At 46.3% G+C, this 19,111-nt stretch overlaps 1 protein-coding gene across 3 annotated transcripts in view; it reads left to right on the plus strand.

Annotated features, from left to right (window-relative positions):
• LOC138675684 (thiamine transporter 2-like) overlaps positions 1–19,111 on the plus strand; it is a 58,010-nt gene that overhangs the window by 17,797 nt on the left and 21,102 nt on the right. For all 3 annotated transcript variants that reach the window (XM_069764115.1, XM_069764118.1, XM_069764116.1), the window contains exon 2: positions 16,856–17,636. In XM_069764115.1, the coding sequence (XP_069620216.1) occupies positions 16,856–17,636 (781 nt within the window). The remainder of the gene's footprint in view (positions 1–16,855; positions 17,637–19,111) is intronic.

The following is a 19,111-nucleotide window of genomic DNA, read 5'->3' on the forward strand; positions in this document are numbered from 1 at the left end:
GCAGGAACAATAATTACCAACGCCGCAGTCGCTACAACATAATCCCAAAAGTCAGCACACTATCACTGCCACCAGCTTCGATTAAACGGGTCCGAAGCTAACCCAACACAACAGTAGCGTATTTCCCTTCAGAAAACTTAGGGTACGGTTTTTAGAGCATGGAGAATGAACTAACATATAATAGTATATCCCATAAAAAATTAGGCAGTGCTTTATCAAAAATATTTTATAAAGAGATGTTACAAATGAGACAATTGCAAATATGTACAAGGGTAATTATGAAATAAACAGGGATTAAATGAGAAAAGGTAACACTCACATGTTCAAAGCATGGCAGGCAACCATACGTCCCAGCTCATTGGACGTGCTCAGGGCTTCAGGAGGAGAGCAGAAGTCAAGAAGAAGAATGAGCTGGGGATCTGGGCAGACAGTTATAACTTCAGCCTGTAACATCCCAGAAAGGGGTTGGATCACCTCGTCCCTCCTACCTCTTCAGTCTAACTAAACTTTAAACTATTTTCTCTAATTTCTAGAACTTCGCTACAAAACATGTCATAGTCATAACAAACCCATCATTCATCTCGGATTAACATGGGCATTCTAATGATATCAAATATGTCCTATCTGGGATACATATTTACCGAGAAAACCCTACTTCTTTACCAGATGGAGTTAGAAGCCCGTGTTACGAGCGATGTATAGATCCTCCGATGGACTCTAACAATATATATTTTCGTATTCGTAATGTAAACGGTGTGCCTAATATCTCACAAACACAGAACAAAGAACTTCCCTGCATTCAAGCGACTTAGAATCCAGTTCTTGCTGGAAAAGAGTTTACACTGCAGGAAATGCCAGTCGTAAATACCTTTGGCGAGGTGTGATGGGAAATTTGGGAGTTGAAAGCCAGGAATTTGAAGCTACAAACTGTTGCAGCATCACTCCAAGAAGGGGGGCTTAGCCCACGCAGGCAAGCAAGAGAACTACTTATGATATTTCATACCATATCGTGACAGTTTGAAACAACTGAAAATATGTCTTATATTCTAGGTTCTTCAAAGTAGCCACCTTATGCTTTGATGACTGCTTTGCACACTCTTGGCATTCTCTTGATGAGCTTCAAGAGGTAGTCACCGGGAATGGTTTTCACTTCACAGGTGTGCCCTGTCAGAGTTAGTAAGTGGGATTTCTTGCCTTATAAATGGGGTTGGGACCATCAGTTGTGTTGTGCAGAGTCTGGTGGATACACAGCTGATAGTCCTACTGAATAGACTGTTAGAATTTGTATTATGGCAAGAAAAAAGCAGCTAAGTAAAGAAAAACGAGTGGCCATCATAACTTTAAGAAATGAAGGTCAGTCAGTCCGAAAAATTGGGAAAACTTTGAAAGTGTCCCCAAGTGCAGTGGCAGAAACCATCAAGAGCTACAAAGAAACTGGCTCACATGAGGACAGCCCCAGGAAAGGAAGACCAAGAGTCACCTCTGCTTCTGAAGATAAGTTTATCCGAGTCACCAGCCTCAGAAATTGCAGGTTAACAGCAGCTCAGATTAGAGACCAGGTCAATGCCACACAGACTTCTAGCAGCAGACACATCTCTACAACAACTGTTAAGAGGAGACTTTGTGCAGCAGGCCTTCATGGTAAAACAGCTGCTAGGAAACCACTGCTAAGGACAGGCATCAAGCAGAAGAGACTTGTTTGGGCTAAAGAACACAAGGAATATACATAAGACCAGTGGAAATCTGTGCTTTGGTCTGATGAGTCCAAATTTGAGATCTTTAGTTCCAACCACCGTGTGTTTGTGCGATGCAGAAAAGGTGAACGGATGGACTCTACATGCCTGGTTCCCACTGTGAAGCATGGAGGAGGAGGTGTGATGGTGTGGGGGTGGTTTGCTGGTGACACTGTTGAAGATTTATTCAAAATTGAAGGCATACTGAACCAGCATGGCTACCACAGCATTTTGCAGCGGCATGCTATTCCAACCGGTTTGCGTTTAGTTGGACCATCGTTTATTTTTCAACAGAACAATGACCCCAAACACACCTCCAGGCTGTGTAAGGGCTATTTGACCAAGAAGGAGAGTAATGGGGTGCTACGCCAGATGACCTGGCCTTCACAGTCACCAGACCTGAACCCAATCGAGATGGTTTGGGGTGAGCTGGACTGCAGAGTGAAGGCAAAAGGGCCAACAAGTGCTAAGCATCTCTGGGAACTCCTTCAAGATTGTTGGAAGACCGTTCCCGGTGACTACCTATTGAAGATCATCAAGAGAATGCCAAGAGTGTGCAAAGCAGTCATCAAATCAAAAGGTGGCTCCTTTGAAGAACCTAGAATATAAGACATATTTTCAGTTGTTTCACACTTTTTTGTTAAGTGTATAATTCCACATGTGTTATTCACATGCAGGAGTCTGCTATAGACTCAGTCTGCTGCAAATCATCTTTTAACTTCCATCTTTTAAATTACATCTTTTTAATTATGATTCTGAATTAGACTGAATTGGACTGGAATTGACTGGAAGGTAACAGAACACCAACCACTACAATGTTTCGGTTTCTTTTCTCTTTCACCCCCATACTACTTTCCTTCTTACAATCTCCTGCAATCCCTCCTCCTAGTAAGGAACTAGTCATTTCTTCCTCCATACTCCCCAGCCATCTCACCTTCCCCTCAGAACTGTTCCTCCACATACAATCCTTTTTATCCAGACACACACGGCCACATCATGTCCTATCCTGCTCCCACCTTCTAATGATCTGTCTGTTACTCCTCATTGCTGGTGACATATCCCCAAATCCCGGCCCTCCCCAATTCATCCCCACACTCGTTTCTAACCCCCTGCCACGATCCTCCGCACGTTTTCCCAACCACGACAACCTCATACCCATTCATCCAGCCCCCACTCCCCCGCTCCCCCTACTTGGAGCACTATGGAACGCACGCTCCATCTGCAACAAACTGCCATTTATCCATGACCTCTTCATCACCAACAAACTCTCCTTCCTCGGCCTCACTGAAACCTGGCTCACGCCCTCTGACTCGGCCTCTCCAGCTGCGCTCTCCTATGGCGGATTCCACCTCTCTCACACCCCTCGCCCCAGCAACAAACGCGGTGGAAGAGTTGGCTTGCTCCTGTCCGACACCTGCTCCTTTACTCCAATCCCGCTACCACCCTCCGCTACTCTTCCCTCGTTTGAGGTGCACTCTGTCCGCATCTATTCCCCCTCCAACCTCCAGCTGGCTGTCATCTACCGCCCCCCAGAACTAGCCATCTCCACTTTTCTCGACCACTTCACCACCTGGCTACTTCATTTCCTCTCTGTTGACATCCCCACTATCATCATGGGTGATTTCAATGTCCCCATTGACACTTTCACCTCAGCTACCTCTAGACTTTTATCACTGACTGCCTCCTTTGGCCTCACTCAATGGTCCTCTGAGGCCACTCACAAAGATGGCCACACGCTGGACCTCATCTTCACCCGCCTCTGCTCCCTTACTAACCTCACTAACACACCCCTCCCCCTGTCTGACCACAACCTACTGACATTCTCGTCCCTCTCCTCTCCTAGTGTGCAACCCCCACTCCACAAACTCACTCACCCTCGCAGAAATCTCAAACATCTCAACTTACAATCACTCTCTGAGTCCCTTCTCCCTCTCACAGACATAGCTTCCCTTCATGACACAGATGCTGCTGCCACTTTTTATAACACCACAATAACAACAACACTCGATTCGGCCACCCCACTCATGCATAGTAAAACTCGTACAATTAACAGGCAGCCCTGGCTGACCAGCCTGACCAAAGAATTGAGATGGGCTTCCAGGATTGCTGAGCGGAGATGGAAGCGATCCCACTCTGCCGACCACTTCACTGCATACAAGCAGTCCCTCGCCAGCTTCAAGTCTGCGCTCACTGCCGCAAAACAAACTTACTTCTCATCCCTCATATCCTCCCTGTCTCACAACCCTAAACAGCTTTTCAACACTTTCAATTCTCTACTCCGTCCCCCCGCACCTCCTCCCTCCCCCCTCATTTCTGCTGACGTCTTCGCCTCTTTCTTTAAACAGAAGATCGATACGATCAGAGAAAGCTTTGGCCCACAGCGCCCACTGCCCCTCTTAGCTGCTCAACCCTGCTCCTCCAAAACCAGCTTCTCCACCATGACAGAAGATCAGCTCTCCACCCTCCTGTCAAGATCACACCTCACCACCTGCACGCTTGACCCGCTCCCATCCCACCTCATCCCTAACCTTTCCACGGTCTTCATCCCAACCCTAACACACCTCTTCAACCTCTCACTCACAACAGGTGTCTTTCCCTCATCCTTCAAGCATGCCAAGATCACACCCATCCTCAAAAAGCCCTCCCTCGACCCATCCTCTGTGTCTAGCTATCGCCCAATATCTCTTCTCCCTTATGCCTCCAAATTGCTGGAGCAACACGTCCATCTTGAACTGTCCTCCCACTTCTCCTCCTGCTCCCTCTTTGATCGGTTACAATCAGGCTTCCGTTCCCATCACTCAACTGAAACTGCCCTAAGTAAAGTCACCAATGACCTACTAACTGCCAGGAGCAAGCGACACTACTCTGTCCTCCTTCTCCTGGACTTGTCTTCTGCCTTTGACACTGTAGACCACTCCCTTTTGCTACAAATCCTCTCATCCCTTGGCATCACAGACTTGGCCCTTTCCTGGATCTCGTCATATCTGACAGACCGAACATTCAGTGTCTCCCTCCCCCACACCACCTCCTCACTTCGCCCCTTGTCAGTCGGTGTTCCTCAAGGCTCTGTTCTAGGACCCCTACTCTTCTCCATCTACACTTTCGGCCTGGGACAGCTCATAGAATCCCACGGTATGCAGTACCATCTCTACGCTGACGACACGCAGATCTACCTCTCCGGACCTGACCTCTCCTCCTTGCTTACCAAAATCCCGCACTGTCTGTCTGCCATTTCAGCCTTCTTTTCTGCTCGCTTTCTACAACTGAACATGGACAAAACAGAATTCATCATCTTTCCCCCATCTCACTCTACCCCTCCACCAGACCTATCCATCAATGTCAATGGCTGCTCACTATCCCCAGTCCCACACGCCCGGTGCCTCGGGGTGATCCTCGACTCTGCCCTCTCTTTCAAGCCACATATCCAAGCCCTTGCCTCCTCCTGTCGTCTCAAACTCAAAAATATTTCCCGGATCCGTGCTTTCCTTGACCGCAACACTGCAAAAACGCTAGTGCATGCCCTTATCATCTCCCTCCTCGACTACTGCAACCTCCTACTCTCTGGACTCCCCTCTAGCACTCTGGCACCACTCCAATCCATCCTACACTCTGCTGCCCGACTAATCCACCTGTCCCCCCGCTATTCCCCAGCCTCTCCCCTGTGTCAAGCCCTTCACTGGCTTCCTATCGCCCAGAGACTCCAGTTCAAAACCCTCACACTGACATACAAAGCCATCCACAACCTGTCTCCTCCATACATCTGTGACATGGTCTCCCGGTACCTACCTACACGCGACCTCCGATCCTCCCAAGACCTCCTTCTCTACTCCCCTCTCATCTCTTCTTCCCATAACCGCATCCAAGACTTCTCCCGTGCTTCCCCCATACTCTGGAACTCTCTACCCCAACACATCAGACTTGCGCCTACCATAGAAACCTTCAAAAAGAACCTGAAGACTCATCTCTTCCGACAAGCCTACAGCCTGCAGTGATCCTCAACCTACTGAACAGCCGCACAGCCAGCTCTTCCCTCTCCTAGTGTATCCTCACCCACCCCCTGCAGACTGTGAGCCCTCGCGGGCAGGGTCCTCCCTCCTTATGTACTCGTGTGCCTTGTTATCTGCTCATGTTTAATGTATTTGTCTATATTTGCCCCGTATTCACATGTAAAGCGCCATGGAATAAATGGCGCTATAAAAATGTATAATAATAATAATGTGTTAATTCATAGTTTTGATGCCTTCAGTGTGAATGTACAATTTTCATAGTCATGAAAATACAGAAAAATCTTTAAATGAGAAGGTGTGTTCAAACTTTTGGTCTGTACTGTATATATAGACCCTAGGACTGCTGAAATCTTCATAGTTTGCTACTGTATCCTGTGTCATGATGGATCTTCGCATGGAGAGCTTTTATTTCAACCTGGATTTGAGCATCAAGCTGTTTCTTGCCTGTGCGTTTGCTTGGGAGCAACAAAGAAATAGAGAACGACAGAGAAGGACACAGCGTCGGCGTTTTTGGAGACACCCCATTATTGAACTCTGGGAGAGCCGTGGAGCCTATCACACACTATATGGCGAGCTTAATGCCAACCCCAACAAATTCCCAGAATATACCAGGATGTCTCAAGACTCTTTCCGGGAATTGCTTGGTCATGTTCAAGGAGCCATGCGGAGACAGGACACCCAGCTCCGTAGAGCGATTCCTGCAGAGGAACGTCTCCTGGTCCCATTAAGGTACGTAATAATTCTAAACAAAAGCCAGTTATAATTATTATTGGTCTGCCATGTATTATTTGTATTTTCCTTTATGTCTTTAGCTAAACACCACCATAAATGGAATTGATTGTTATTTTTTATTTTTTTTTATTTCAGATTTCTGGCAACCGGAGAGAGTTTATCATCCCTTCTCTTTCAGTACTGGCTTGTTATTTCCACCCTGTCTGGAATAGTTGCGGACACCTGCCGGGCTTTGTGGAATGTTCTCCAGGATGAGTTTATACCCCTACCCACGGAGGACATGTGGATTGAAATTGCAGAAAAATTCTGGAGTGTGTGTGATTTCCCCAGCTGTTTGGGAGCGGTGGATGGAAAGCACATGTGCATTATCAAACCCGCCAGAACTGGATCGGAGTACTTCAACTACAAAAAATATTTTTCAGTTGTGCTCATGGCAATAGCAGATGCGGACTGTCGCTTCATCGCCGTGGACATTGGAGCTTTTGGCCGTGGCAGCAACTCCCAGACTTTCAAGAACTCTGATATGGGCTGATGTGTGTATGTCAAAAATTTTAATTTTCCACTGCCACGACCTCTCCCCAACACTCAAGGCCCACTGATGCCATCTGTTATGGTTGGGCCTTTCAGATGTGTGGAAACCTGCTGAAGCCATATTCCAGTCGGGACTTGAACCACACTAAAAGGATCTATAACTACAGACTGACCAGGGCCCGAAGAACAGTAGAGGGTACCTTTGGGTTTCTAGGCTCAAAATGGCGCATTCTTGGAACAGCCATTAATCTACCAATGAAGACAGTCGATGAGGTGGTCAAAGCCTGCGTGGTTCTCCACAATTACATAATGGCTAAGGAACGACCCAACATTGAACTGGATGAACCAGTTGCAAACCCACTGCCAGATTACCAGCATCACCAGCTGCGGTCAACTGTTGAAGTTGGTCACATGCGGGACCAATTTGCTGCCTTTTCTTATTCTGATATTGGACGTGTGGCATGGCAAGACAATATTATGTAAAATTTCCTGTTGTGTATGGGCCTGTACCAGTTATGTTTTAAATGTTAATGATATTTTTTGTTAATAAAATTTGTGTTTTGATATCTTGACCGAGTCTCCTATGTATTCCTCTAAAAACCACTTACCGTATATACTCAAGTATAAGCCGAGATTTTCAGCCCAAATTTCTGGGCTGAAAGTGCCCCTCTCGGCTTATACTCGAGTCAAGGTGGGTGGCAGGGTCGGCGGGTGAGGGGGTGAGGGCGCTGAGGCATACTTACCTGCTTCCAGCGATCCTGACGCTCCCCCTGCCGTCCCACGGTCTTCGGTGCTGCAGTTCTTCCTCTATCAGCGGTCACGTGGGACCGCTCATTAGAGAAATGAATAAGCGGCTCCACCTCCCATAGGGGTGGAGCCGCCTATTCATTTCTCTTATCAGCGGTAACGGTGACCGCTGATAGAGGAAGAAGCTGCGGCACCAAAGACAGCTGTCCAGGAGAAGGAGCCGGACGCCAGGACCAGGTAAGTATGTCATAGTTACCTGTCCACGTTCCAGCCGCCGGGCGCCGCTCCATCTTCCCGGCGTCTCTGCGCTCTGACTGTTCAGGTCAGAGGGCGCGATGACGCATATAGTGTGCGCACCACCCTCTGCCTGATCAGTCAGAGCAGAGAGACGCCGGGAGCTGCAAGCAAGAGAGGTAAGTATGTGTTTTTGGTTTTTTTTACTGCAGCAGCAGCAGCAGCGACAATGGCAGAGCTTTCTATGGGGCAATATGAACGGTGCAAGAGCACTATATGGGGCAGAGCTATAGGGCAATAATGAACGGTGCAGAGCACTATATGGGGCACAGCTATAGGGCAATAATGAACGGTGCAGAGCACTATATGGGGCACAGCTATAGGGCAATAATGAACGGTGCAGAGCACTATATGGGGCAGAGCTATAGAGCAATAATGAACAGTGCAGAGCACTATATGGGGCACAGCTATAGGGCAATAATGAACGGTGCAGAGCACTATATGGGGCAGAGCTATAGGGCAATAATGAACGGTGCAATAGCACTATATGGGGCACAGCTATAGGGCAATAATGAACGGTGCAGAGCACTATATGGGGCACAGCTATAGGGCAATAATGAACGGCGCAGAGTACTATATGGGGCACAGCTATAGGGCAATAATGAACGGTGCAGAGCACTATATGGGGCACAGCTATAGGGCAATAATGAACGGTGCAGAGCACTATATGGGGCACAGCTATAGGGCAATAATGAACGGTGCAGAGCACTATATGGGGCGCAGCTATAGGGCTATAATGAACGGCGCAGAGCACTATATGGGGCAGAGCTATAGGGCAATAATGAATGGCGCAGAGCACTATATGGCACAGCTATGGGGAAATAATGATGTATTTTTATTATTGAAATTCACCGGTAAATGCTGCATTTCCACCCTAGGCTTATACTCGAGTCAATAAGTTTTCCCAGTTTTTTGTGGCAAAATTAGGGGGTCGGCTTATACTCGGGTCGGCTTATACTCGAGTATATACGGTATGTTAGTGGAAAGGTAGTTGACGTCATTACGTCCTGATTCTGTTCTGCAGTATCTATTGGACGCAGACTGAAGATCTACACTCATCAAGTCAGGTGTCATAAATAATGAATTCATGATGCACAAATAACAGCCTCATGAATTCACTATTTCTGACACCTGTCCAGGTGACTATAGATATGCCTTGTATGACCTCCATCGTCTCTTCAGTTTGTGTGAAATAGATTACGTACACTGAAGAAAAAATGGAGGTTATACACGGCAGTTCTCTATTCACCAGGTCAAGTGTAATAAATATTTTTTTGAAACATGACCTGTTCAGTATAGTTCTGCTTTGTATTACCGCCATTTTCTCTTCAGTCAGCGACACAGATTAATCAGACTGAAGAGATTATGGAGAAAACACAAGTAATTTTGTTTTTTTTTGGCCACCTCATAGCTCTATACCAAACACACAAAGGTGAAGTCTTCTACTTAATAACTACTGGAGTTATGAGTTGGCCAAAAAATAAAGTGTGCGGTGCAGTATTTTATTCGGCGCACGGTGCGTGTTGCCGGCGGCGAAATACACAATTAACCAAACATTATTGGGGGCAAAAACATTATTATTCTTTAACAAAAAAATTAATTTAACTACGCCTGCTTGGGGTAGTGATGGAAATGGGGGGGGTGTAGCTGTGAGGCCTGGCTTAATGTGGACGACGCAGGGGTGACAGGAGTAGGGGCAATTAAAGTAGTGGGGTCTGGGAGTTCAGAGATGGGGCTTGATGCACGAGAGGGCAGAGACACACTGGAAGGGTGAGACAAACCTGACATTACAGACACATTGGGAGGTGAAGGAGGAAGAATTGAGATCGTCCTTTGTTTTTTATTTTGTTTCCCTTTTTGGGATCGGCGCTGCGGTCTGGGGAGCCTTGGTGGGCTCATTTGTTGTGGCCTGGTCGTGGTGACCGACCTGCCAGGGTCCGTGTGCCACTGCATGGTTGTGGTAGTGGGCAAGGCCATGCCAGGGTCCAGGTGCTGCTGCTGCATCCTGGTGGTGGTGAAAGCCATTCGAGGGTCCGGGTGCTGCTGCTGCATGCTGGTGCTGAAAAGCATGCCAGGATCCAGGTGCTGCTGTTGCAGCAGCTGGGACCTGGTGATGGTGGCCGACCTGTCCTGATCCGGGTGCTGCTGCTGCATGGTGGTGGCAGTGGAGGAGGTCCAAGCAGGAGCAGCAGTTGTCATGGAGGTGGTGGTGGGCTGTCCAACAGCACTCGGCATGGTGGTGGTGCTGTAGTGGTGTCCGGCAGTGTTTGGAATGGAGGTGGCCGTGCAGTGGTATGCAGCAGAGCTCAGCATTGACGTCAAGCGTGACAGTGTAGGCACAGGTGGATATGCCGCCACTATCTGCTGAAAATTCCGACTCTGCTGCCTAGCCTGCACGTAAGCAGCATTGCAGGCCTGCATGACACTGAGCTGAAGATCAGGAGTAAGGTGTTCTGACATGCCCTGTTCAATTTGACTGAAAAAATGATGTGCTGGCCTCTGGAGGTCGGCTTTTACTTGGTCAAGGCTTTTGTGACCTCTTGGATACGTGTATTCATATTGTTTATTATTATTATTATTATTATTATTATTTGTTTATATAGCCCCATTAATTCCATGGTGCTGTACATGTGAAAAGGGGTTACATACAGGGTTATAGATATCGTTAACAGTAAACAAATTTACAGTGACAGACTGGTACAGAGGGGAGAGGACCCTGTCCTTGTGGACTTACATTCTTCAGGATAGTGGAGAAGAGACAGGAGGTTGGTGTGCTGCAGCACTGGTGGTGGTGAGGTGGCAGCTCGGGTGGTCGTGGCGGCAGCTCGGGTGGTCGGTGCTGTGGCGGCAGCTCGGGTGGTCGGTGACGTGGCGGCAGCTCGGGTGGTCGGTGACGTGGCGGCAGCTCAGGAGGTCGGTGAAGTGGCGGCAGCTCGGGCGGTCGGTGACGTGGCGGCAGCTTGGGCAGTCGGTGACGTGGCAGTAGAGTGGTTATTGCAGGCTGTAGGCTTTACTGAAGAGATGGGTTTTCTGGTTCCGTCTGAAGGATCCGAGGGTGGTGGATAATCGGATGTGTTGAGGCGTGGAATTCCAGAGGATGGGGGATATTCAGGAGAAATCTTGGAGGCGGTTGTGTGAGGAACGAATAAGTGTGGAGGAGAGAAGGAGGTCTTGGGAGGATCGGAAATTACGTGAGGGAAGATATTGGGAGATTAGTTCAGAGATATAGGGAGGGGACAGGTTGTGGATGGCTTTGTAGATCAGTGTTAGTAGTTTGAACTGGATTCATTGGGGAATTGGGAGCCAGTGGAGCGATTTACAGAGGGGAGAAGCAGGGGAGTAGCGAGGAGAGAGGTGGATTAGCCGAGCAGCAGAGTTGAGGACAGACTGGAGTGGTGCAAGGGAGTTAGCGGGGAGGCCACAGAGGAGGGTGTTGCAGTAATCGAGGCGTGAGATGATGAGGGCATGCACAAGAGTTTTAGTAGATTGTGGGCTGAGGAAGGGACGAATTCTGGCAATATTTTTGAGTTGGAGGCGACAGGAGGTGGCAAGGGTTTGGACGTGCGGTTTGAAGGACAGGGCAGAATCGAGAGTTACCCCGAGGCAGCGGATTTCAGGTGCGGGAGAGAGCGTGATGCCGTTTACTATAATAGATAGTTCAGGTAGGGGGGATACGTGAGATGGGGGAAAGATGATGAGTTCGGTTTTGTCTACATTGAGTTTTAGGAAGCGAGAGGTGAAGAAGGAGGATATGTCTGACAGACACTCCGGGATTCTGGACAGAAGAGAGGCGACATCTGGGCCAGAGAGGTAGATCTGAGTGTCGTCCGTATATAGGTGGTACTGGAAGCCATGGGACTTTATGAGTTGTCCTAGGCCAAGGGTATAGATGGAAAAAAGTAGGGGCCCTAGGACAGAGCCTTGAGGGACTCTTGTTTATGGCACTATCCAGTCGGTCACCCATCGCATTGAGTCCATCATGAAAGACCGAGCTCAAGTGCAAAAACTCGTGCATGAGTGACCTGTCCGAGGCCCTCTGCCGCTGCCGGGAAGAGCCCCAAAAAAAGAGGCACAGGCAGAGAACTGGGAAAGGGGAACACCTGATGGACCAGTCTGTGTGGCAGGCCCACTGGCTGCAGCACTGCTCGATGGCTGGGACGGCTCCGTGGCTGTTGGATGAAAGGACCGCTCCAGAACCAGGGTCAAGAGTGCTACTCCATGTGCTGTGAAAAAAGAAAAAAACACATTACTACCAAACATTTACAATAGTAAAGCGCCAACTCCTGTGAAATAGAAAAATACAGATTAGGCAATCCAACACAACCCATTACACCACAAACAATACTTATGTTCTCTGGGCAAGGACCGGTCTAAAAAATGCAAGGATGCGGTGATACTTGTATTTGCGGATCCTTGCTCCAGAACCACTAGGAAGCCGGCACTCTTGACGAAGATCCTTGTTGAAGCGATCCTTCATCGAACGGTAACGTGTTTTGACTTTGAGCACTGTTGAAAAATATAAATAATGGTTAGACAATGCACTTTTGACCGTGATCACACAACTGTGTGTGATGAGAGAAACTCTCAGGAGTTTCTCTCATTACACACAGTTATGTGATCACGACCAAGGTCACTGCTGCAGCACACCGCATTGCAATGCTTACAAAATGCATTTCGGACCCGAGTAGGGGCGTTGTCCCAACCATCCCACATTGCTTTGGCCACCTCATTCCATAGCCGCCGGATCGTCATGTTGTCCGAGTGCTGCAGAACCCGGGTGTCCCACAACGGGACTCGCTCAAGGACCAGTGAGATTAGGAGGTCATTTTCAATGAGGTCCTCATCCCGTTCTGGAACCTAAAAAATAAATAAAAGTCAAGAAGAAAAAGGTAAAAAAAGAGGAAAGTAAAGAAATGAACATTCAAGAATAGTAAAGTCAGGATACAATAATCAGCCAGGTATACTTGCACGCTGCCGCCTTGCCACCCGACCGTGACCCCGCTGCTCCTGCTCGGCCTCTGCCGCAGTGGAAGAAGTGCTCTAAAAAAAGGGGAAAAAAATTGTCACATGTGTAGATGTGATAGTGAATACTTACCAATCTGAGGAGGTGAGTACTCACTGCACTGACATGTTCGGCTTGTGCAGGCCCATAACGTTGCTCCTCATCAGAAGATGACATTCTGATGCATGCAGAAAGAAAAAAATGCCAGAAATTAGGACATATAGAGACAGAAAATAGAAAATAAAGACATTGGTTAGGATATACTCACATTGTTCAGTGTCTTGTTTCCTCCAAGGTTTTTGCCTGCGTCTGCTCTGCTTCTCTGTCTGCTGAGTAGTGACCTGCAAATGTCCACTCCCTCCCTTTATCACTTTGTATGTGGGGGGGTAATCAGTGTCTAGACATGTTTTTCTGTGGTGCAACGCATGAGTTCACAAACGCAAGCAAACGCATGTGCTTGCGAATGCATGCGTTCACATAGACCATAATGCGTTTTTTTGCCGCATTCCTTCCGCTAACAACCACATTCGTTTCTAGGCAGCAAATTGACGCCTCTAAAATTACTACATGTAGTGTTTACCGCCCCAAACCGCAGACGACGAAACGACGCATGCGTCGTCAAATGCGGCAAAGCGCAACCGATCGCAGACACATGGGTCCCTAATGTTAAAGATAGGAATACACGACGCATGCGGATAATTGCGGCACAAACGCTACGGACACAACCACAAATGTGAAACCAGCCTAAAACACAAGGTGGCAACTTTTTATTATTGGAAAAAAGGGTGAAAATAGCATCAACCAGTTCTAATACTCATCTTTATTAATACATGGCATACTGCTACTGGTAAAAAGTGAGTTACTTTATTAACGGTTAAACTAAGCATCACCAGTAGGAAACATCTTGGACCAAATTAGAAAATCAGTGCGCAAAGAATGATTAGATGGTGAAAAGAAAAAAAGAGAAGCAAAGGAAAGCCTTTACTCTATTACTAATATGATGGCATATGTCAGTTCATGGCTCCTTTCATGTTGGCATCTTGGCATTTGGAGAAACCAAAGTCAGAAGTGGATTTTGAATGGATGAGAATTGCGGTATACTTCGTATATCTATGTATACTTTACCTTGCATTGGTTTCCAGCTTCAGTACGTGATGTATTTTCTTCATTCCTAAATGCAATATATATTAGAACAAGTGTGAGGAGAGGAACAGGAATTATGCTTCGTAATGGACTCTAAAGAATAACTCATTAATTATTACCCACTGTGGGAAACATTTAACTAAAGTAAACTGAATAAACATGTCTGGTCCCGATACATTAGCAAGTGGAAATTCAATAAACCATCTGTGACATCCAGTGTGTGTGTGCGTTCATACCAAATAGAATAATTTCAGAATGTTTTCCACCTTTAATGTCAACCATAATCTGCACAATTCAATGAAATCTTTTTGAGTGTAAAAAGAAAATGAAAGAAGTAAAATAATGTGGCTGCATAAATTTGCACACCCTTAAACTAATAATTGCGAGGGCATCTCTCATCAGGTCACCCACAGATTTTCTACTGGAGTCAGGTCTGGGCTCTGACTGAGCCATTCCAAAACTTTGATCTTCATTTGACAATGCCATTAGTTTGTTGATTTGGAGGTATACTTAGGATCGTTGTCTCACTTTAAGATGAAATTCCTCTTAATCTTCAGCTATTTTTGCATAGGCTCGAAAGATACTAAATTGACTATTTGGAACTATTCATTATTCACTTCAACTTGACTAAAGCCTCAGTTCCGCAGCCAAACAACAATACTGAAGCATAATGCTGCCTCCACCAATGCTTCACTGGGGGTATGGTGTTCTTTTGGCAATGAGCAGTGTTGGCTTTGTACCAAATATATGCAATTATATAGAAAAAAAAAGTTCAACCTTAGTCTCATCAGACCATAACACTTTTTCCCACATACTTTTGTCACACTTTATGCAGGTTTTGGAAAAACATGTTTTTCTTTGTAAAAGTCTTCAGTCTTGACACGCTTTTCCACAGACCAGACATATAATAATCTTTATTTTTTTTATATAGCGCTAACATATTCCGCAGCGCTTTACAGGTTGCACACATTATCATCGCTGTCCCCGATGGGGCTCACAATCTAAATATGAAGAATACTGGAGATTGTTATCATGCGGTACACAACCAGTACTTGCCAGAAATTCCTTCAGCTCCTTTAATGTTGTTGTAGGCCTCTTGGCAGCCTCCAGGACAAATTTTCATCAATTTTTGAGGGATGTCCAATTGATGCCACAGTAGTGCCACATTTAAGCCACAGTCGTCAGTGTTCCATGGAATATCTAATGCCTTGGAAAAAAAATCTTCCCTTCTGACTAATCACTGTCATCCTTTAGCTGTCTTATAAGCATTTGCTGTAACATACAACTAAGAAAATGTCAGTTTAAACCCTACTAGAACAGCTAAATGTTATATGGGGTAAATCAGAATCACTGTGAATGATGGCAGCGGTGTACTGACCACTACCTAACATGAGTGGAAGTGGGATTGGCTAATTCTGAACACAACCACATCCTTAATTATACGTGGGTGTTCACACTAATGCAATCACATTATTTGACCTTTGCTATTTTTATTTTCCCTCTCAAAATGATTTCAGTTTGTTTCTCAATGGATTTGTACAGATTATGGGTGACATTAAATGTGGAAAAAGTTCTAAAATGATTCTTCTTGGTAAGAATTGGCAAAAAACTGGCATTTTAAAAGGAGCGTGTAGACTTTTTTTCTAGGGTAGGTTTTTATATTCAAGACCATTTTCAAAGTAGGATCAATTTTTAAATTTCAGTTGCAAGGCCGCTAGATATTGATAATAGGTCACCAATAGCAGATCAGTGGGGGTCCGATGCTTGGCACCCCCAAGATCAGCTGTTTGCAGGTCCTGCAGCCAGAAACACAGTGTACAGACTTAGGACACCACATGTACTATGTGCAGTAGCCGCTCTTGGGTTCTACAGCTCAGCTCCTATGCACCTCAATGGGAACTGAGCTGCAGCACCCAAGAAAAGCCATTGCACATATTCCGACTCCATACACTGTAAATCCAGCCACCTCAGGACCAGCAAACAGCTAATCAGTGGGAATGCTGGGTGTCCGACTATCACTTGATTAAATGTAATTGATATAGATAGGTCATCAATATCTAAGTCCTGGTCAATCCCTTTAAAGGGAATCTGTCACTAGGTTTTTGCTATGCCATCAGAGAGCAGCGTAATGTAGAGCCAGCAATGTGTCACTTACTGAGCTACTTGCTGCAGGTTTGATAAAATCACTTTATCTGCTGCAGATCTAGCAGTTCTCTGAATGCTGAGCCCTGTATTGCCCCGCCCACACCTCTGATTGGCAGCTTTCTGTGTACTCTGTGCATAGGTAGAAAGCTGCCAATCAGTGGTGGGGGCGGGGTTATACAGCACACAATAATATAGAAGACTACATTGGAGCAGGTTTACTAATCCTCTAGTGATAATCTCCTGCTGATAAAATAGTAGTTTTATAAAAAATTACAGTGATCAGGGTCTCTGCCCCTATATTATGCTACTCTCAGATTAGGTGGCAAAACCTAGTGATAAATTCCCTTTAACTGAATCTATAATTCATGGTTTGGCATATGTCTTGCCTTTGCCCTCTTTCTGTTTTCCCTTCCGTCACGCTTCCATGGCTATAATTATATGTATGTTTATATGATTCTTATTGCTACATATGTTGGTTATTGACTGTATATTATAATTTCCACTATATTCCCATATCACAGGTGACAAACTCTATCTTCCCAGTATGGACCTACAGCTACCTGGTGATATTATTCCCAGTATTCCTGCTCACAGACTATTTAAGATACAAGCCAGTGATTGTCCTGCAGGGCCTGAGTTACGTGATCTGCTGGATCCTTTTGCTCTTTGCCCGTGGAGTTCCTGCCATGCAGGGCCTAGAGTTTATGTACGGCATGGTCACTGCCACAGAGGTGGCCTACTTCTCCTACATCTACAGTGTGGTGGACACAGAACATTACCAGAAGGTGACCAGCTACTGCCGCAGTGTCACATTGGTGGGATATACTGTGGCCTCCGTTCTGGGGCAGCTTCTGGTCTCCTTCGCTGGAGTGTCTTACTTCTATCTCAATGTCATTTCTTTGATAAGCGTCTCAATAGCTTTTATATCATCCTTTGTCCTTCCCATGCCAAGAAAGAGTATGTTTTTCCATAAAAAATCAATGGAAGACAATGTTGGTGGAACATCTGAAGACCCAACAGTAACTAGTAATAACCCAGATGCGCCATGTGCAGAATCAGAGACAAAGGACCCAAGCAAAAGTTCTGGCCCAACCTTCTGTAAAGTTCTCTGGCTCCTGGGCAAGGACTTGAAGGCCTGTTACTCCTCAATGCAGCTCCTCTACTGGTCTCTATGGTGGGCACTGGCCACAGCGGGATACAACCAAGTGGTGAATTATGTGCAGGTTCTCTGGGAGCACGTGGAGCCCGAGCAGAACGCCACGATCTACAACGGAGGAGTCGAGGCCATCGCCACATTTCTGGGTGAGTAGACTGAATTTCTAACAAGCTGTGAAATAAATTACAGAGTAAACTGTCGTCTTAATTTCTGTTTTCATAAATCAATAATACACGCGAAAAGAAATCAGGGAAACCTGCTCCTCTCTCCTCCGGGACGGATTCATTTTTTAAATTCTCATTTCACAGATTAAATTGTTCCCGTTACTGAGATCGATGACGGTTGGTGCCTGTAAAGTTTTATGGAGAACTGTAGCTGTTGCCTTTGTCTGCCTCCAGCTTCTCTCCTCTCCATAGAATTCTACAAGCACCAACTGGCATCTCCTCTCTTAGTAATGGGAAATCTGTCTTCCTACAGATTTTACCCAAGATTTGAGAATGCATGATCAGTCCAGGACAAAGAAAATTTCTCTGATAAGATATATGGAAAGGTACCTTATCCCTATGTGTACTATTCATTCATAAAATAAAAACTACAACAAAGATTACTCTTTAAATGTTTACTCTTAAAAGCCCACCTGTCACTTGTCCCGACGATGTTGTAGTAAATACTTCTATTTTTTATGGCGTAATGCTGGAGCATCATAGTTTTAACTGTATTGTTCCTCTGTTATTCCTCCTGGGATTTGATAAATAAATTGATAGTCGGTTATTATTACTCTTCCCCTTGTCAGTCGGGTTTGTTTCTGCACACACAGACACTGTCTAATTATTGCCGACAGTGTCAGACTGTGAATATCCTACAATAGTAAAGGTACCTTCACACTGAACTTTCCAACGAGAACGACAGCGATCCGTGACGTTGCAGCGTCCTGGATAGCGATCTCGTTGTGTTTGACACGCAGCAGCAATCTGGATCCCGCTGTGACATCGCTGGTCGTAGCTAGAAGTCCAGAACTTTATTTGGTCGTCAGGTCGGCGTGAATCGTCATGTTTGACATCAAAAGCAACGATGCCAGCAATGTTTTTACATGGAGCTAACAACCAGCGAGAACGATAAGTACGTCACTGGATCGCTCCTGCATCGTTCTGCTGTTGCCGGTGTTTGACGCTCCTAACGACCTAAACAGCGACGCTGCAGCGATTGGCTCGTTGTCTATATCGCTGCAGCGTCGCTTAATGTGACGGTACCTTAAGGTCCGGTTGTAACTTATTTATTCATTCTCAGGAGAAATAACAGAGGTGGGGGAGGAGTCAATAACGGTGGTGGTAGAATGGACAATGATGGGGTGGGGGGAGAAGGCAATGATGGTTGTGGTGGAAAGGACAATGATGGTGGTGGTGGTGGGGGGAGGCAATAATGGAGGTGGTAGAATGGGCAATGATGGGGTGGGGGGAGAAGGCAATGATGGTTGTGGTGGAAAGGACAACGATGGTGGTGGTGGTGGGGGGAGGCAATGATGGAGGTGGTGGAATGGGCAATGATAGGGAATGTGGGTGAGAAGGCAATGATGGAGGTGGAGGGGGCCTGCATTATACCCGATGAGGGGAGCTGCATTATA

Source organism: Ranitomeya imitator, chromosome 4 (assembly GCF_032444005.1).
Source record: "Ranitomeya imitator isolate aRanImi1 chromosome 4, aRanImi1.pri, whole genome shotgun sequence".
Lineage (NCBI taxonomy): Eukaryota > Metazoa > Chordata > Amphibia > Anura > Dendrobatidae > Ranitomeya > Ranitomeya imitator.